Raw genomic sequence first — 22,065 nt, forward strand, 5'->3', positions numbered from 1 at the left:
AAATCCTCCCTCCTCCTCTGTGTCAAAGCCTCCCTCCACTCCCTGTGTCAAAGCCTCCCTCCACTCTTGTTTCAGAGCCTCCTCCTCCCCTTGCTCTACTCTTTCCTCTTGTTTCAGAGCCTCATCCCTCCCCTCTCCTCTTGTTTCAGAGCCTCCTCCATCCCCTCCTCCCTCCCCTCTCTTTCAGAGCCTCCTCCCTCCCCTCCCCTCTTGTGCCTGAGCCTCCTTCCTCCCCTCCTCCCTCCCCTCTTGTTTCAGAGCCTCCTCCCCCCTCTCCTCTTGTGTCTGAGCCTCCTCCTCCCATTCCCTTCTTGTGCCTGAGCCTCCTTCCTCCCCTCCTCCCTCCCCTCTTGTTTCAGAGCCTCCTCCCTCCCCTCTTGTGTCTGAGCCTCCTCCTCCCTCCATCTTGTTTCAGAGCCTCCTCCCTCCCCTCCTCTCTTGTACCATAGTCTCCTCCCTCCCCTCTTCTACCTGTATCAAATCCCGCTCCACTCCCTGTGTCAAAGCCTCCCATCCCTCCCCTACCAGTGTCAAATCCTCCCTCCTCTTTCTGTGTCAAAGCCTCCCCTCTTGTTTCCGTGCCTTCTCCTCCCCTCGCTCTCCTCTTTCCTCTTGTTTCAGAGCCTCCTCCCTCCCCTCTCCTCTTGTTTCAGAGCCTCCTCCATCCCCTCCTCCCTTCCCTCTTATTTTAGAGCCTCCTCCATCCTCTTTCCTCTTGTTTCAGAGCCTCCTCCCTCCCCTCCCCTCTTGTGCCTGAGCCTCCTTACTCCCCTCCTCCTCCCCTCGCTCTCCTCTTTCCTCTTGTTTCAGAGCCTCCTCCCTCCCCTCTCTTCTTGTTTCAGAACCTGCTCCATCCCCTCTTCCCTCCCCTCTTGTTTCAGAGCCTCCTCTATCCCCTTTCCTCTTGTTTCAGAGTCTTCTTGTCTTCTTGTTTGAGAGCCTCCCCTCCTCCCTCCCCTCTCGTTTCAGAGCCTCCTCTTGTATCTGAGCCTCCTCCTCCCCTTCCCCTCTTGTTTCAGAGCCTCCTCCTCCCCTTCCGCCCTTGTTTCAGAGCCTGCTTTCACTGCCTGCCTACCTTTAGTTGCCGATCTCTGGGAAGAGCATTTTTAGTTTTGTCTACCCGCACTGACACAATATAGATCATTTTTGTAAATTCATTAAAAGTGGCCCCTGTAAACCATGTTTTTAATGATAATGGGGTAACTAAATTAAAGGTTATTTCAGATGTACAAATATTACAATATTTCAATAGCAATGTTAATGTTCCAATTAGTTTTAATTCAAAAACCTCATGAGATAATTGAATTCTTCGGATTACTGTTGTAGGATTGTTAGCCTTAAAATGAGAGAACAGAGATGTAGCTGTACGTGATTCATTGTTCTTAATTATGTTCTTGAACTACACAATGGGGTTAATTATAAAAAGTAAATGTGAGGATAAGTTCATAAAGTTTATTAATCAGCAGGGGCATTCTATTCGTTTCTATGCTGACTTTTAGAACCTTGATTCAAAATTGCCCCAATACATAACCTCCAGTGACTCTTGCAAGTTTTGCCATCTCATAAACACACAGAGTACATATTTCTTATACTTGACAATACAATTAACAGCAACAATGAGTCAGCTCCAACACTACATATCCTGACCCAAGATCTACAATTGTGACCACGCTATGGTAGGAGGTGAGTGAGTGATTTTCTGACATCCTCTCATTAGGCTAATTATATCCCCAGAATGTTGTGTGGAAAACATTCTCATCGTTTCTGGATTATTCTATGTGTAGATTCTCCAGATGGCTGCACGTCCTTGTAGTATTTGTTTTGTTTAATTATACTTACTTTTTTATATGTGGATGTAGTGTACAAATATTATTTTTCTAAGGTATGCAGAGATATAATGATAATCGACTGAGATCTCATACGGACATTTTGCGTGAGCACATTCAAATTGGTGGTTTTAAGTGGATGTAATGTTAGTCCTATTTATATAATGCAGTAAATGTTCTCCAAGAACTCTTATGCTTTTCATAAAATAACAAGGAGTTTAATCAATGACAAAGTTCTATCTATACTCTGGAAGCCATTACTGCTTTATATATTGTACTCGGGGTTATTCAGTCACTCCAATCCCCTGCAGCCTGCACCTCTCAGTGCATTAGCAGGCTGGCCATCATGTCTACAGATGCATGCACATCAGGCTCACATGCCTGCTATTAGATGGAACCAACCATTTTCTATGCGTATATCCACTATTGCAATAATGACTTCTGAGGTGGAATTATGCGTCCACCATTTTGTACTTGCAATGTATGCTCTCAACATAACTCCTTACTTCCCCATGAGCTGTGTCTGCGTGCATGAATTGTCAGCGACTGTAGAGATTGCATCGTGGTGTTCCATTCACAGAACTATGAATGTTGCTGTGAATAGAAATGAATATGTTCCTAATCTGAACAAGTAACTTTACAACAAGTAAAAAAAATGACATACCCAGACATGGGTTTTTGCACACACAACAAATATAAAATGTTACGATATATTGTGGAAGAGATAGGATGGTTAACCTACATCCACACCCATATTAGAGAGGCTTAATGTCTCCCTCCCATACCACAGCTCTGAGAGGATGTGATGTCATATCTATGCGTGTCTGTGTGTGGTAGTATGTGTCTGTGTGCATGTATGTGTCTGTAAATGTATATACCCCTGTTTTTGTGTTTGGAAATGTGAGGTTTTTTTTTGTCTGTCTGACTATGTGTGTCCCTTTAGAGGCATACCTCGCTATAATGGTAGGTAAGATTTCAGACCACCAATATACAACAAATGTTACTATAGAGCGTATCACAGGTTTGTTTGTTTTTTAATAGCTAGTACATATAAAAGCGTTAAAACATACTTACGCTATCACGCATTATAAGTATATTAATTGAGTAATAGTGCTAGACTGTAAAAAAGATTTAAACGTAAAAATAATAAAAAAATAAATATTATTAGCTAATAGTGTTGTAGCTGACTCATTGTTGCTGGTAATTGTATTGTCAATTATAAGAAAATATGTACTCCGTGTGTTTATGAGATGGCAAAACTTGCGGGGGTGATTGGAGGTTATTTATTGGAGCAATTCTGAAGCAGGGTTCTAAAAGTCACAATGGAAACGAATAGAATGCCCCTGCTGATTAATAACCTTTTAGAACTTATCCTCATATTTACTTTTTATAATTAATCCCATTGTCATATTCAAGAACACAGTTAGCTATTGTGTTAGCGGTCCTTAAGAAAGTAGAGTTGGTTGAGATTCATCCTCTGAATTTAAAAGTGCTGCACATGCGAAGCACCATAAAGGAAGTTATTACTGTAGGTGTTGTTAGTGTGTGTCTGTATGTATATCTGGGAATGTTTATCTGTATGTGTCTGTAAGTTTGAAGCTGTGTTTATGTCTGTACATCTGGGACTGCACATGTGACCCGAATTGCTAAATATTGAAATCTTTAATATGCACTTAAACTAAAACACAGCGTCACACAAGAAAAAGGTTAACACAAGTTATAAGTGATTTTCAATGTTTTGTTCTAGGGTGTACTTTCCAGAAAGCTGGTGGTTTCCCTTTAAGGGATTTCAATAGTGGAGGAATTATTTTAAACATACACTTTATGTATTGTATATTGCGTTTTTTTGTTTTCATTTGATTTCCTGCATGCTATTCCCTATCCTTCATCATTTGCTATTTGTTTGTTCAAATACTCAATATGGATACAAACAGTTCTCTTCACTCGTTGATCTTTCTATCAGCGAGAATAAAATCATAATTAGCAGCTGTCAGCTTAAAGCTGCAGGTAGTGAGATGTATCAGCTCCTTCAATGTTTCAGACACCTGTTCAAACATACTTTGGCAGATCATTCAACATTCCATTATTGCAGGAGACATGATACAGGAGACTTTGTGAAAACCAGCTGTTTCAGTCTGTTAGATTTTATTAAACTAAGTCATATTAAAATGAAAGATACAATTCCATTTGTGTTTTACGCTCTATCTGTGATAATGTTAATTCAAACCGTTTGTGCATCGAGAACAAAAACATTGTTCAGACTAAGCTAAAAGGAAATATATTCCGCCATATCACGTTTTGCATTATTACGATTTGACAACATAAATATAATAGCTCAATGCTCTAGTACACAATAAATAGTAGATACAAAAACACAACCTAGTGATGTGTATGAATTATTAAACAACCTGAAATTTTATGTATGGTTAGAGGATGTAAGCGTTAAAGAGTATGTATTGATACAGGGTACTGCTGAAGATTAGGGGTGATTTAGTTTAGAGGTCTGTCAGTATGTATATAGCAAAAGATGCTGTGGTATTGTCTGGCTATAGGTCTGACACCGCATTGAAACATGGAAACATAGAGAGTGACAGCACAAAAGAACCATTCGGCCCATCTAGTCTGCCCAATTTTCTAAACACATTTCAGTAGTCCCTGGCCTTATCTTATAGTTAGGATAGCCTTATGCCTATCTCACACATGCTCAAACTCCTTCACTGTGTTAACCTTTAGCACTTCAGCTAGAAGGCTATTCCATGCATCCACTACCCTCTCAGTAGAGTAATAATTCCTGATATTATTTTTAAACCTTTGCCCCTCTAATTTAAGACTATGTCCTCTTATTGTGGTAGTTTTTCTTCTTTTAACCCCTTAACACCGCAGCCAAATGTACAAGTTGTGAACGAAACAAAACGTAAAAAAAACCTGGCATTTGCGCTATATGTCTGTCCAACCGTAATTCACCTCTTTCATATTAAATGCACCCCCCCTTATTATATATCATTTTATTCAGGGGAAACAGGGCTTTCATTTAATATCAAATATTTAGCTATGAAACATAATTTAATATGAAAAAAATTAGACAAAATAAGATTTTTTTTTATTTTTTTCGTTCTACATGACATTTTAACTGTCAATGTCATAATACTGTTTGCTTTTACTGCAATAAAATACACATATTTGTATTCAGCAAAGTCTCACGTGTAAAACAGTACCCCCTATGTACAGGTTTTATGGTGTTTTGGGAAGTTACAGGGTCAAATATAGCGTGTTACATTTGAAATTGAAATTCGCCAGATTGGTTACGTTGCCGTTGAGACTGTATAGTAGCCCAGGAAATAAATTTACACCCATAATGGCATACCATTTGCAATAGTAGACGACCCAAGGTATTGCAAATAAGTGATGTCCAGTCTTTTTTAGTAGCCATTTGGTCACAAACACTGGCCAAAGTTAGCGTTCGTATTTGTTTGTGTGTGAAAAATGCAAAAAACGCCAATTTTGGCCAGTGTTTGTGACTAAGTGGCTACTAAAAAAGACTGGACATACCCCATTTGCAATACCTTTGGTTGTCTACTATTGCAAATGGTATGCCATCATAGGGGTAATTTTCATTCTTGGGCTACCATAGGGTCATAAAGGCAACGTAAGCAATCTGGCGAATTTTAATGTGAAAAAAATTAAACACAAGCCTTATATTTGACGCTGTAATTTTTGAAAACACCATAAAACCTGTACATGAGGGGTACTGTTGTACTCAGGAGACTTCGCTGAACACAAATATTTGTGTTTCAAAACAGTAAAAAGTATTGCAGCAATAATATCGTCCCTGTAAGTGCTGTTTGTGCGTGAAAAATGCAAAAAACTTCACTTTTACTGGCGATATCATGGTTGTAATACATTTTACTGTTTTGAAACACTAATATTTGTGTTCAGCGAAGTCTCCCGAGTAAAACAGTACCCCCCATGTACAGGTTTTATGGTGTCTTGGAAAGTTATAGGGTTAAATATAGTGCTAGCAAATTAAATTCCCTATACTTTCGGCATGGGTGGTCAGGCAGGTCCCGCTAATTGTAATTAATTAGGATACCTAATTATGTAAAATTATTACATAAATATATGTGTAGAATTAATATATGTATATATATACATATGTGTATATATACGTATATATATATATATATATTTTTAATATTTTTATTTATATATAGGTATATATATAGTGATATATACGTATATATTTATGTATATAGATATATATATTATTTCGTTCTACGTGTATTTTGATATAAATATATATATATTAATATCACAATACAGTTAGAACGAAATAAAACACATCTATATATTTTTTTATATTTTATTTTTAATTATTTATTTTATTTTATTTTTTTACGTATTTACAATTTATTTTTTTTATATTATTTATAAATATATATATAACAATAATTATATATATATTTAATCAGTATCAGTCTACGTGTAATTTGATATTAATATATATATATAATTATATATATATTAATATTAAAATACACCTAGACGGTGTATGTGTGTGTATGTATATGTGTATATATATATACTTAGATCATATATATATAATATATATATATATGATCTAAGTATAAATTTTTTTTTTTACACTTTTAACATTATTTTTATTTTATTTTCAGCCAGCAGGGGGACCAACTGTCATTACAGTTGGTCCCCCTGCTGGCAATGCCTGAGCCAGCTGTGGCGGAACCCACCTCGCCACTGGACATTGGAGGGGCCTGGCTGCCTGCCTCTTACCTGCTGACTATGGCCCCTGGAAAATTGGTACACTTAAAGATTTATATTTGGGCATATTGTACTGTATATTGCTGCTACTGGCCCTTTTAACAGCATCTATGGACACATTGGGACTTTTGGGACTACTGTCCCTTTAAGACTGTGAAGCATGTTCTAGTGTGCTGCCTGTAATATTGTATATGTATTCATGTGTTAAGTTTAGCCTGGGTGATATGTATGCAGCATTCAACTGATTGTTCGGTAGAATCACTCCATTCAGTATATTGAGTGAAACTACCGAACAACCAGACCACCCAGGAATAAGTGTGCCTCCAATTACCGTTTGCAACAATGTTGCAAACAGGTAATTGGCAATCAGTGTAATGTAGTCTTTGTCCTCTGGGTGGCCGCCATTCGGGAAACAAACACGTGGCGGCGGCCATCTTAAACTACCGAACAGCGGTGTTTTGCCGTCGAGTGTCTGGAACTAAAATCGGACACTTGACTAGGCAAACACCGCTGAGACCTCCATACTTCCAGAAATTCGTATGGAAACTACCGAATGACCCGCCGTTCGGTAGAAAGAACCCCACAAACAAGGGAATTCATTCAAACCCTCTCCAGGCTCTATAACACAGGCAATTCGTCTGTTTTCATTCCCTTGTTTGTGACCGACCGCAGGGCCAAAATGCATGGAACTGTTTTCGGATACTTTACCCATGCGGTCGGTCAAATCTTTGGAACCCCATATCTCACGAACCATTCATCCGAATTACTTGAATTTTGAATATGTTGTCCCCCTGAATAAGGGCTATCCAGCGATGCTGGATTTAAAGGTGTACCCCCGGTTTTTGGGGTACATCCAGGAATGGGGGAAAAGTGTGTACCGGATAATTGAGTTTAATGTTATCTGAGGGGAGGGGATGTGTGGGCTGAACCATGTATGTGATTGGTTATTTTATGCCTCCCCCTGGGTGTGGCCTGTATGTGGATTAGTGTAATAAAAGCCAGGCTGGATGAGCCAGTCCAGGGTTCCTGTTTTACCCTCAAAGTGATGTGTCGTCTCATTATTGGGGGGAAGGATTTATTGCATGCTGTTCCAGTTGACTGCTAGGAGTACAAGCCTATTCGTATGGTTCCTATTCAATGGTCTACAGCATTCATATGCTTGGGAGAATTTAAAGGTTTCTCGGATTCGGTGATTGTGGTGTCTGCCAGAGTGCTTGGAGTCCTCAGGAAGCACTAGGAGCATCCATTAACGGAGGTACCCGGTCGGGGTGCCAGGTGATCCGTTACACCAGCTATCCCGGCCATGTGATTGTGAGGTCCTCGCAAGGTCCTCACTCTCACATGACCGGGAGGCACCGGAGGAGGAAGATGTGCCGCGGGGGGGCTCCCTGGGAGTCCCCCCAACCGCGATCGCCGGCGTGGGACCGCCGGCGACCGGGTAAGTTACTAAAAACCGGAGGGCGTACTATTACGTCCGGCGGCGTTTAGAGCCGCTTTTAAAAGGACGTAATAGTACGCCCTCCGGACTTAAGGGGTTAAATATAGTCTCCTCCTTTACTGTGTTTACTGTCCCTTTATGTATTTAAATGTTTCTATCATATCCCCCTGTCTCGTCTTTCCTCCAAGCTATACATGTTAAGATCAAAATTTAGGAAAATTCCCTTTATCTCCCCAGACGTAAGTATTGATGGTTACAGTACGTGAATGTTGGTCTATCCAACATGGTAATACAATGTGCAATTATATTTGGGGCTGCACTTACTGTTCGCTCTGCTCTAGAAAACAAATATTAACAAAAATCTGTTAGTAGGCAATTAAAGCTATAACCGTTTTTGTTATTTATTTATTTTTACTTTTTTTTTTATTTATTATGCCCTTTTCAGCACTACGGATCTAGGCCATCCCCATTTTATTTTCTTAAAAAATTAAAACTTACTTTATAACCAGCGGCAGGTGAGGGCCTCCTTGCTTCATTTTCACTGCTCATCTATTGTCAAACCGTGTCATCCTTGTTCCATTTAAATGCTTCTCATGAAGGACAGAGAGAGGAATTTAATTAATTAAAAAAAAACAAGTGTTGAAAATGGAGGAAGGTAGGGTGTGCCACTAGGATGGGAGGAGACATTAAAGCTGTAATCCAGCCAAGTGACAGAGTATTTATAGTACTTGGTGATCAATTCATATTATCTGAAGATGTCCAGATCCGATCATGTTTGAGAACCAGTAAGGTAATCTATACATGGCCTGAGTTGGTACTGAAGGCATCTTACTCAAGATCATTTTCAGCCCTGGATCCATCCAAAGTGTGACACAGTAAAAAAAATAAAAATAATAATAAATCTTTAAAAAAAAAGTTAGAAGTTAAAAAAAAAAAGGCGACGGATGAAATCTCCATGCATCTGACATTTACTGTACAAACAAAATCCCAAAAATGGCACTTATCACACAACTTTCCAGCCTTCTTTGGATTGTCACATTGGACACATATCAGATGTTTTCTTAGTGGATGACCTCAATTCCATTGGATATAACATTATGCAAATGTTATCTTGGTAAAGATTGCAAATCTGGTAGCTATATCGTGGAGTTTATAACATACAAAGTGAAAAGATATATCGATTGGAGTGTCTGTCGCTGAAAAGTATTTAAACAAGAATTTTTACTGATCCTGGGAGATAATGCTTCTAGAATCTGTCCATAAAATGTATTTTTGATGGGTAGATGGGCCTGGGTTGAGCCTCACTGTCTGATTGTAGTTGGCCAATTTTACATTTATACTCATTAACCATTGATGCAGATGTATTATCCACTAACAGAAAGGCTGATAGATTTCTAGGGTAGTAGTCTTTTGATGTATGTTTACGGCAAGCTTATGTCTCTTAATTGCCCTTGTAGTCCATTTAGGGTTGTCCATTCACTCAGTATGTAACACAGGTTCCTGTCTAAATAAATGATATTATTAAATAGCTATTTATGTAGCAAAGTGCATAGTCTCTGGTTTAACCAAATGGGCGGCTGATTAATAGGCGTCCTTATCATAGTTTGATGGCACTCCTTTTATTGACTTCATTGGGTCGATTGAACACTAGTGGATATCAAACGAGAAATACATTCAAGGCGTTTACTATCTGACTTATTTTAACATCTACAAAAACATTTCTTCTGTATCTCAGAAAGCAATACTTTTATCTGGTAATGGCTGAAAAAAAAATTTCTCTTAAATCACGGCAGCAATGTTTTGAGAAGTAATAAACAGTTTGTCAACTGATGAAAGTAAGTGTCTCACAGAGGAAGGTAATAGAGAAAATAAATATGGTTCTAGGGTTAGAATATATGGCGTCAGAGATAAACACACTTCAAGACGATTTTTCTCGTCCTGTTTGTCTCTTTTCATACCATGTAGCAAGGTAGGCTACGCAAAAACCTTCTATCTCAGACAAAGTTATGAACAACCTATGTTCACAAGAGGAACGTTATAAAATGCTTTTGGAGTGGTACGAGGTGTTCATGATAATACAACAGGAGCGACTGTAAGCTTCATAATATGTGGGCTGGGGGCAGATAGTAGGGGGAAAGTAATTTACTAATATTTTCTTAGAATAAGCAAAATATTTTCTTTAGCAAAAGTTTAATTTAAACGATAGATGTAAAAGAGAAGGGAATTTAGCAATGATATATAGAAATTATTTTAAAAGGAAAGAATTGTTGAAATATGGAATTGCTTATTTGCAAAGGTGCATGGATAAAGACACGGCAATCATGAGTATTTTAGCTCAATGAATCAATTGAAATATTTCATTTACGTCATTCCTCACTGCCAATTTCGATTGGCAGAGACAAGAATTACCATTTTCAAATTCCAACAATCAAAATTCACGTTTTCTTTTAAATATCAGTTATTTCCCGCACATCGGTTCCCCTCTGATGAGCTGTGGGGGCGAAACGCGCGCGTCAGGGGCTCTCGGTGATCCTGGTAGACAGCTAAATCTAAGAATTTATTATTAGACAAGGAACAAACCGTTCCTACAACCAGGATCCTGAGTTCTGGATACACTTGATACATTTATTTAACAAGTATGTATCTGTGCGATACATTTATTTAATCAGTATCTATCTGTGCGCCTGCAATTTATAAGTGTGATATACAGGATCTAAGGGGCTTTTGGGGATTAAGGGAGAGAGTGCATGAATGACCATTAGTATCAGATCAGGATCAGTCTGTTTCTTGCATCAGGATTCCGAGCCACTATACCTTATCTTCATTGAAGATTAACAGCCATTTAGGAGATAGTAACTCAAGAATTTACTGTGATATATCAGAAGTACTTTAGGGCACAAAAGCAGCCTTAACGGTTTCCAGCAGCCAGCTTTCTACCTATTTTTAATCATTGGCACTACAGGGGATTTTAGAGATTCTAAGCCAGACCAGGTTACTAATTAGAACCTAGTGTAGTCGCCCTTGAAGGCAAAGTAACAGCATTTACTATATGTCAATACACCATCAATCTTCAGAGCGATATAGCAATATAACTACAATAATATCGGACAGGCAGTCTCAGAACAATTACTGCTTCTCTTCCCTGCAGATCCCTCAATTCACACAAAATGCTCTTTACATGGCAACGAATGTTTGACCAAAAATTAACAAATTTGCAAAAGATGAATAACAAACAGACCTGAGCAAACGAGTAAGGTTAAAGGATCTTAACATGTATAGCTTGGAGGAAAGACGAGACGGGGGGATATGATAGAAACATTTAAATACATAAAGGGAATCAACACAGTAAAGGAGGAGACTATATTTAAAAGAAGAAAAACTACCACAACAAGAGGACATAGTCTTAAATTAGAGGGGCAAAGGTTTAAAAATAATATCAGGAAGTATTACTTTACTGAGAGGGTAGTGGATGCATGGAATAGCCTTCCAGCGGAAGTGGTAGAGGTTAACACAGTAAAGGAGTTTAAGCATGCGTGGGATAGGCATAAGGCTATCCTAACTATAGCATAAGGCCAGGGACTAATGAAAGTATTTTGAAAATTGGGCAGACTAGATGGGCCGAATCAGGGCCAGATTAACATAGGGGCTGATGGAGCTGCAGCTCCAGGCCCAGGCCCAGGCCCATGGAATAGGCCCATTGATTTAAAAAAATAAAAATAAAATCATTTTAATTTTTTTTTTTTTTTTTTTACACATTACTCTTAGGGTTGCCACCTGGCTGGTATTTTATGGTATTTGAGACTGCCTGGCCAGTGCCAGTATCAAATCCCCCTACCTCGTGAAAATCCCCTACCCTTGTCACTTGATCAGTGAGTAGAGAAAGACAGGGATATGCTGTAACTCCCTGCCTCTCTCCACACACAGTGACCTCTACTGGCCAGCGCAGGTATTGCAGAGTAATCTCTGTTTATACATAGAAATATCCCGGCATTTGTATTGCCGGTGTTCTATCAAATTTCCCTACCTGTGAAAATCCCCTACCCTCGTCACTTCCAGTGAGGGGAATCAGCTGGATCCTGTGCTGCACATGCATGCTAGCACTCCTGCTACGCCTCCACAGCAAGGTCCTGGAAGGTAGGTAAAACTACTTTTACACTTACTTTTACACTTTTACACTTTACTTTTACACTTTCATTATAGTTAGTGCATTCACTAAGCTTAGGCACACGGGACATTTAGGGTTAAGTGAGGGCTCAAATTAGGGTTAGGTAAGTTATTTTAACCTCTCTCACACTCTATTCTTACCTGGGATTTTCACACGTAGGGAAATTTGATAGAACACCGGCAATACAAATGCCGGGATATTTCTATGTATAAACAGAGATTACTCTGCAATACCTGCGCTGGCCAGTAGAGGTCACTGTGTGTGGAGAGAGGCAGGGAGTTACAGCATATCCCTGTCTTTCTCTACTCACTGATCCGCGGGGGAGCATCTACACAGCACAGAGAGTTCAGACAGCAGCTCCCAGCCTGCAGAGAGCCTACAACTCAGGGAAGTGAGGGATGGGGGTAAAAGCTGCAGGGAGACATGGGGACACTGGGAGACACTAGTGGACACTGGGTGACCCTAGGCACTTGGGGACACTGGGAGACCTGGGGACACTGAGACAATGTGTCCCTAGTGTCTATGTACCCAAGTCTCTGTGTCTCCATATCTTCCAGTCAGTGTCCCTAGTGTCTCAGTGTCCGCATGTCTACCAGTGTCCCTATGTCTCAGTGTCTCCAAGTGTCCCCTAGTGTCCCAATGTCTCACAGTGTTCCCATGGTACTTAAGTTTCCCCTAGTGTCCAAGTGACACTGGGCAACATAGGGACATGAGGGTACACTGGAAGACATGGGGCACTGAGACACATGGGGCACTGATACATTGTGATACATAAGGACACTGTGATACATAGAAGACACTGAGACACGGGGACATGAGGGGACACTGGGACACATGGGGCACTGAAAAACTGTCATAGGGGATACAGACACTAGAGGATACTGGGAGACTAGGGGACACTAAGACACTGGGAGGCAGGGCGACACTGGGAACAATCCATCTTTTATTCAGCAGAATAAATGTAAGTCTTTTTTGGTGATTTTACAGAATTATCTCTCAGGTCACTCCTTGTGATTTACAAGCATACATAATTAATTATGCAAATTAGTAAGGCCGGTATTTTTTTTACAAGAAAGGTGGCAACACTAACTATCCTTCACATACTCTTGCTTAAGTATGGAAACTTTAAAGGAATGTATGGGAACAAAACTTGTGTGGACTGACTGACAATGAAATTAGTTAAGGTAAAGCTGACTTTGTGCACAATGCAAATGATCTTGCTGCTTCAGTCTCTCTAACACTGTGGCATATTCTCATTCTTCTACACTCACTACATACAGCTTTCCTCTGTCCCAGACTATATACCAGGAGCTTCTGCCTGCTCGTAAGGAGGTTAGGAGAGGAATGGACCAGCGAACTCATCATTAGACGCATTTATGCCACATTTAGGGTGCTGTCTGCATATGACCTTAGTTCGCCAGCTTGGGTGATAAGCAGGCAGCCTGACATGCATTCATGCCAGGTTGGCCTTCCAATTCTTTAGGCAGACTTGCCCCCCTTTTAAGGCATGTTCTCCTCTTTCGGTAGTTCTGATTACATAATTTGCGTCAGTGGCCCACCCTTTTACCCCACCCATTGACTGCCTGCTTCACTGGATGCTATTTTTAGGGGTATGGATTTACTTGAAAGATGAAAGCATAAATTAGAGAGAGATTAGCATAGAGTGTTTTTTGTTCTCATAGCTGCATCCTATGAGTTTCCCTTCAGCACCACTTCCGCCAGATACATGACGATTGGGAGGTATGACTGTTTTCGTGTTTTTGGTCGATAAGATTCTGTAATTAGGCCCATCATAATTGTCAGCACCAGGCCCACTGGGCTCTTAATCTGGCCCTGTCTGTAGGTAGATCTATCCCCATTTAATTTTGTAAGGTGATAAACAGTAGGTTCAGTTTGATAGGATATGGAATGCATTTGTATGTTATCGACTTGGACTTGTAAATCATTTCGTTTTATATGGAATTCTTGTATAGATTGAGTGAGCAATTCAACTCTCGATTGCAATGTCTGAAAAGCATGTGTTAAAGTAGCAGTCTCCATTTAAACAGTTTGACAAAAGGCACAATTAGTCTGTTATGAAACAATCTTTTTAATTGTCAAGCAATATTCAAATAAAGACTACTTACCCCTTTAAGACGTTTTCTCTACTTCACAGGATAAGGAAAGCACCATATGTAATCTAACATATACGAAAATAAATGAGGACTTGATTCGTAATTCAAAAGAAAGAGAAGAAATAGTCCAAATAAGTAATCAAAATGTATCAATATGGGTGATCCGGGAGAAGTGTTGGTTGACAGTCCAGGGTCGGCAACGAGATTTCTATCAGTAACAATAAGGGAGATCGGGGAGAGCAGTTATTGGGCAGTCCTGGTTCAGCAACAAGATTTCAATAAGAAAAAATAAGGGAGATCTGAGAGAGCAGTTATTAGGCAGTCCGGGTTCAGTAATAAGGAATTGATTAATAGGAGGAAGGTATTCAGGGGAGCGCTGGAGAGTCTTTTGGTCTCAAATAGATGGAACCTAAATAGGGAAAAAGATTGTACCACACTGAAGTATAAACACATTAATTGTGCACAGAGGCACTAACGTTCAACGTTTAAATAACGTAACGTTACATATGTCAGTGCCTCCTTAAAGAAACAGGTAAAAACCTTGACAGCACTATTGCTACACTGTATGGCTAAAAGAGCATCACACCTATATAAGCTTCATGGATATCCAATTCCAAAACCATGAACATTAATACGGAGTTAGCTCTCTCTTTAGGACAATAACAGCCTCCAATCTTCTGGGTATCTTTTCACAAGATTTTGAAATGTGACATCTGATACCATGTTGGATGAGAATTTGTGACATCTGACACCATGTTGGATGAGAAAGTCTTGCTCACAATTGAGGGAGGACCGAGGGAGAGAGAGAGAGATGTTAGGTTGGGGCCCCAGTATTTCTTATTAAAAAAAATGTGTATACTGGCTAAGTAGCTTGTCATGACGTACAAGTGGATTGGGTTACCATTTTAGTCCCGTGAACAACTAGATATTTTAAAGAATGTCCATACCCCTTTAAAAGTTTTTTTTATCATCTCAGTATGTTAATGAACAGCATGTTGTTTTAGATTTACAACTCTTTATGTTTAATCCCTAGCTCTCTATCTTCTCAGTGTCATTACTATTCATTTCAAATGTCAGTAGTAGCTATCGTCTTCCCAAAAATCTGTAGCTTCTTTCCCAATGTTTTTTTTTTTATAAAACAGGAATTTAGTGTTAATATTTTATTGGAGATTTATTATTCAACTACTATTCCTTTACTCGGGTATGTCAGCAGTGATTTAATTTACAACTGTCAATCACATACATCATCCATGTTGTCACCTTGCACCTTGGGTCCTCCCAAGCAGTGAGGATCAGTTTCACATCAGATTGGATAGAATTTCCATTCGCTATTAGACAATGCTTATTGGTAATTTGTCATTTTGAGCCCTGCTGTTCTGCATGGTTATATCACTACTACTACTATACTACTATAGTTTGAACCAATTCTTGTCTAGTTGTTTCTTGGTTAGTGGATATATCCAGCCTCAATATCACCATTTAAACTATTATAATGAAATGGTTTAACCCCTCGAAAATCTGTTGTGTTTACTAGCTGTTTGGACTCTTGGCATTACAGTTAGGCTCCTTTTCAACTCCCTTTTACTTTTTATTATAATTTGAAAGGTGAAACAAATATCTTTGAGATAGGGAGATGATTACAATGACATTATGAGATTAAATAATATGAATGGTAATATTTCCATATAGTTACGTTATATAATATGAAATGGGCGAAGTAGGTAAGGGGATAAATGGAGGCACATAAAGGTGTAGGAATTTGAACACTATTTTAACACATTTTAATTAAGCATATATTATTTATTAAAATACATGAAAGTTGCTTTTACATGTCTACATATTCTTTATTATGTCTTCTAATTATATTTCTGGGCTCCTTCTGAAGTGGAATATCCTCGGTGACTTAGACACCTCTTGCTTAGCTAGGCTAAGCACTTTGCGTCTCCCCACAGTTGGATTTTTTATAAATCAGTATATATGGTGTGGCCAGGGAAGGCTGTCTGTTTAATACCAAGTGTGTTGTTTTCATGGAAACACTGCTGTCATCAAACAGAAACCATTCTTCATTTCCATTCACAGAGCCGAGGGCCGAAGAGTGTTTTTCAGAATGTGAACACCCTGAATTATCAGATATGTCCCGCGCATAAGAATAATAGTGACCACTGTCAGATGATAACCCAGAATGGACCACAACAGAATTTAAAACATAGGGCACTTGTTGTTGTTTATGTGACAGGTCTTCTACCTCAGGTCTTCTATTCTCATTCTCCAGTGTCTGATCTGCTGATGCAGCCCGAGATGTTGATCTCTCTACAGGCAAATCCAGTACGAGTGGAATGGACACAGGATCCAATATCTTACGCTTCACATTGCAGATTGTATCATAGGCAAATCGCAGTAAAGTTAAAATTAGATATTGTGGCTCTTCCACGATCATCTTAGTCCTTTCTGCAGTCTGGAGGGAAGCACATGTTTGACACTGATACTTGTTATCTCCATCGAGAACCTCTGGTGCCAGGAAACTAGTTAGCAGGTCTTTTACCGTAGGTGTTTCCTGTGTCTTTTCCTCTCCAGTTTTTTGACATGAGATGTTGCTAGTGGGTGATTCTGCAACTGGGGTCATATTGATTGTAACAGAATTGTTATGTTTTTCCTCGGTAGAGCATGCCATTACCGGTGCTGGTTTGACAAATGAAGAGAAAGCCAGAGGAATATCAGTGAAATCTTCTCTCTTCTGGGAGGTGCTTTTGCAGGTCTTACACCAAGTGTTTGTTTTCAGCTTTCCCCCAAACATGCTTTCTATCACAGTTTTTTCTTCCTTCCCCAGTTCTGTGCTCCGAGGTGTTGAATTCTGTGTTGATTTCTCCTCTTCTTGCAATCTAATGCACAAACAAATATAAGGCAAGAACAACTGAAATTTAAAAGCTTCAACATTTGTCTTATGCACACAGAGTGTATCTTTTAAAGACTAATTAGCGAACATGTAGATTTTAGCAATGAACTTGAGCTATTTTATAAAGAAATACCTCCTAAATTATCAGTTAAAATAAATTCAATAATACCGTTTAATATTGTGTATTTTTCTATTCTTCACAATGTTTAAGGTATGAATGACGACAACAACTAGTCAACAATTACTAGTTAAAAAGACTAAGTATAGACCAAGTATATGTACCTGTTTAGAAGGAATCTGAGATACTCGGCAGAGTCTTCCTGGGAATTAGGACTGGACCCAGGTGGTCTTGAAGCCATAAAAAATTCACAAGGTGCATAAGCTATTCGCTGGTTAGAAATGGAAAAATACATTAATTTAAAATCTTGTACTGGCAAGAGAAAGGCACAGTGATATTGACATAAGACATTGTTTTTGTATGCCCATTTTAAGGCTAGGTTAACTTTATTGTTATTTTTTTTTAAAAATCTTTTATTCAACTTAAATGAAGTGACTCAATGACACACACTGTATTATAGATTTCAGATTTTTGCAACTGATAGGTGGGCATGCCCATTCATATGTATTGCTTAGGATTTGTGTAAAAATAGGTTTTAAACAAGTTGTGTGCTGTATTTTAAATAATAAAAGTGTATAGTTAGTTTTTTTTATATATATTCTTTTTTTTTGTTGTGTAAAAGCTAATACATGAGCTGGTGAAGCAACAACAGCATTAGCAAACTAAGCAATAACAGTGTGAAACATTGTCATGGCACATTTTTAGGATTAAAATTAAACTAGATGGCGTATGGAGCAGAGATGTGAGCGATAAGAGGAAAAAAACATAGAAAACAAACATCTGCATCTCAAACAATTTATCATTGCCACTGGGTGTTGAAATACATAGACCAGATACTCCAGGATGCTGATTTGGCTGGGGGATAAGATTAAAACCAAGCAAATAGACTAAATAAATGTGAATGGTACATTGGACAACTGGGATGGTGAATAAATGAGCCCTAGCTCAAGGCCCAAGGTGAGGGCTATGGATTATGTACAGGAGGGACTGTCAGCCTATGCCTAAATTGGGCACCATTGGAATATTCTTGCTGTGTCTATTATCAATGTAAGGCAGCCTATGTAAGCGACCCCTCATGGCCCCTTTGTGCTCAGTAGCCGATCTCCTAGAGTCTTGATCCCGAGGGTATCCTGTGCCACAGACCCGCCTTTCCGTGCCCTCATGTACAGATGTTGATGCCTGTTTAACCGGACATCGTCTCCCGTGTGGAGTGCAGTTACCAGGGGTACGACCCAGTTTGGATTGAGGTTCAGGACGGCAGCAATCAGATGCAGGACCAGACTCTTGGCATGTATATGCCTTTCCGAACCACGTCCTCTGTTTCCACGCTGTAGGCGCGACCACTGAGTGTCAGGCCCCGCCCCTATAGTTAGTTTTTTTTAATGTTAAGCAAATTGGAACTTTCAGAATCAGTGTGCTGTAGTGGTTTCTGGTGCCAGAAGAGGCCCTGTCCCTGGTTTTCCCCCTTCCCCACCCCCTTTTTTTAGTAGTCAATGCGTTTTACCAAGGCAACACTTTTTACCAGGGGTCCGCATATGCCATGTCTCCGCTACTTAACTTGGAGAGTCAGAAACTCCTAGACAGGATCTTCCATTTGCCCTTCTGAGCTAAACCCTGTATCGCCAGGCTTAACTCAAATAGTGGAAAGCTGTCTGTCAGAAGTAGTGTGGGTGTAGAGCGGCGCCGTTCAGATCCTAGGTAAGAAGTCAACCTGGTCTACAATGGTTTGACTACTTACAAATTGGGGAGAGGGGGGAGGCCAGAGTACTATAGTGGTTATGGTGCTTGAAATGTCCCTTTAAAAACATACCTTGTTTGTATGAGATAACTTCTTGAAAAGATGTTTCAATTTCTCCATCAGTGATTGCCACCCACTCAGATTCAGAGATAACACATACCTCCTAAAACTGAAATAAAAACATGTGTTTTACATCTTATTCTTGGACATTCTAACTTATACGAGATACAAAATAAATGCACACAGCAGCCCCAATGCTTACTCGCTGTAGCCCCATACACACACTACAGCTTATATTAATATAGACATAATATATACATACGCACACGACAGCCCCTAGATGCACACACACCATCTAGACACACAAACACTCTCTATAGCACCTGGACTCACACACTACAGTCTATGGATAAACACTACACTGAAACACAAACTACCCTGTTCACACAAACTACAGCCCCTATACATAAAAAGGCACATCACTGCTCCTGTAACGCTCTACAGTCCTTAGATACACCCACATGCACACAACAGTCCTGATACACACATGCTCTAGAAGTACTACAAATATACTCAAATGCTTTCTCTCTCTCTCAACAACTGCTAGTCAGAAAGACAGACAGACAGACACACACACACACAATCTCTACAGCCCCTAGATGCACACACTTTACATCCAGTGGAAACATATACACACTACAGTGCCTAGCCACACATCGTACACCACAGACTCCTTTACACCGACACATACACACTACACCACAAACAGTCACCTCTATGCACACGCAATCCCACAATCGGCCTCCAACCACATACAGTGCCACAGAAAGCCCCCCTACACATGCACAACACCCTTTACTGGTCATGCCCTACTTTTGTCCTTTGTTATCCATATTATAGGGACACCAGAGATTGCAGAGCTGTGCTTTGTTAAATAAACACAGGACATTGGTCCCATGCAAGTGCTCTTCCCTTTGAGGTGGCGTGCATGTCATCATTGATGACATGAAACACCCACGTTCTGTCCCTGCCCCCTTCAACTGGGCTGCTCTGCGTTTAAATACCTGGGCTGAATTATTTTCTCAGTCCAGCCCTGGTGTGAAATAAAGCATAACTTACTCTGCTGCCATGAATAATGCTTGCAATACACTGTTCATAAAACATGTGTTTCCCAAGTTGATTAGGCCAATTTTCTTGGTTTTTAATGTCACTGACTGTGGCAGGTTCTAAAGAAAGAGAAAAAACAAACACACTCACAGTCAACAAACCGCATAATATGTGGAGTTACAGAATGCCCTTTTTTCACAAGAAGGTGAAAATAAATCATTCTTTTTGACTTGGTCACTGTACCTCCCTATGGAAAATGTTGGAGTTTTGTAAATATTGCTAATGGTTGTGCCATTGACACATTCCACTATACCCAGCAACAGTGTTATTCGCCCCTCCACAGCCTCACTCCCATTGTCCCAATCCACACCCCAGTCCCATCTACCCTACTCCATTGCCATAGCCGGATATCCCCCACGCAGCTCCACTGCTATAGGCCTATTCTCTCTTCCCAGTCTATTTTCACTCCCAGCCTCTCTACCATATGCCCTAATACACCCATTTCCCTATGCCTTGTTAATTTATTTTTTTGAACTCCTGATCTCCCATGACCTGTCAGGCCCTATGTAGGTATCCTGCAGATAATCTGCCTGTGATCACCACTTCCCAAGGACTTACATATATAGAACTGTATAGTAGAGCAGTGGTTCCTAAATCCCAAATTAGGTGCATGCAATTGTTCTGAATAAATGCTTTTTTACATCGTCTCTGCCTTCCTAATAAACCCACCTTTCACTTTGGGATGAGTCTATTTTTTAATTGCTACATTTCTGTTATAAACTACAATACTATGGTAGAATGGGTCACTGGGCTAAATTTTAATTTGAAGACTGGATCATAAGTGCATGTGATTCTGCTTAGTCCTTGTACAGCAGTAATTAATTAATTGGTATATGACTTGGATGTTGTATTATTGTTATTACTCTAAACCAAGGATGGCTAAGATTGGAACCACTGTTTCTCAACGATATTCCCCATGATGCTCAGCCAGCCATAGGAATGTAGTTCGGAAACATCTGGGGTGTCATAATTAGCTGTCAGTCCTCTAAACCATCTCTATGATATCCTTAATCATGTCTTACTATATATTCATGTTTATATGTATTTTCCTATTTTTAACATGTAAACAGTTACATTTAAATCTAAATTTTATTGTCATTATGTTGTTCCATTTTTTTGTAACAATATATAACTTTTATGGCTGATATATGAAATGTATACCATATATTACAAGTGCATTAAGGGTCTACTCAAGCCTAATACTTCCTAATAAAGCTATGTACCTCGATTTCCTTGGGCTTGCTCTTGTCTCCGGTTACTTTGCTGCGGTTATTGTTGAGGAAGTTGATGATGTCTTGCTCACAGGTGAGATTTTCGGCTCTTCCTTTGCCTGTGAAAAACCCTGTAATGTTCGGTTTCTCAAAACAGGCGAACGAGCACCAATTGCAAACCCGCAGTCTTAGACACCTTACGAAATCACATAGTTTTGTCCAAAATAAACGTATCCATAATATCAGATTTTGAAACCATCCAGTTTTACTTTTTGAACTGGAATCTTTGGTCTCAGGTATTGTTTCCTCAATGTCAAGGACTGTTGCCTCGTCTGTCATATTTGTTTCCAACTGTTTGTTCACAGTACCACAATTTTACAATGCGTATGAAACACTGTGTGTGGATTTTTTGATAAAATTAGTAATAAAACTCTAAGGACAACTCTAGCGCACTGAACAGCAATGCAGCCAATTCAGTAGTGAGTGAGTGTTCCCTCATGCACTGGTGAGAAACAATTGTTGAAATGATGACATCATAACCATGTCACAATCTCATATGTTGATAAGGGCATAAACAAAGTTAAAATTACTTGTGGGCTCTTAAAGTTTAAATAAA

General features: G+C 39.5%; 1 protein-coding gene across 1 annotated transcript in view; it reads right to left on the minus strand.

Annotated features, from left to right (window-relative positions):
* Positions 1-21,788, minus strand: part of LOC134600985 (ubiquitin carboxyl-terminal hydrolase 38-like) — a 54,033-nt gene extending 32,245 nt beyond the window's left edge. The window contains exons 1-5 of the mRNA XM_063445393.1: positions 21,462-21,788; positions 20,191-20,297; positions 19,140-19,240; positions 17,498-17,597; positions 16,334-17,201 (exon numbers count right to left, since the gene is read on the minus strand). Coding sequence (XP_063301463.1) covers positions 16,334-17,201; positions 17,498-17,597; positions 19,140-19,240; positions 20,191-20,297; positions 21,462-21,788 — 1,503 coding nt within the window. The remainder of the gene's footprint in view (positions 1-16,333; positions 17,202-17,497; positions 17,598-19,139; positions 19,241-20,190; positions 20,298-21,461) is intronic.
* Positions 21,789-22,065: the final 277 nt, after the last annotated feature.

Source organism: Pelobates fuscus, chromosome 1, assembly GCF_036172605.1.
Source record: "Pelobates fuscus isolate aPelFus1 chromosome 1, aPelFus1.pri, whole genome shotgun sequence".
NCBI lineage: Eukaryota > Metazoa > Chordata > Amphibia > Anura > Pelobatidae > Pelobates > Pelobates fuscus.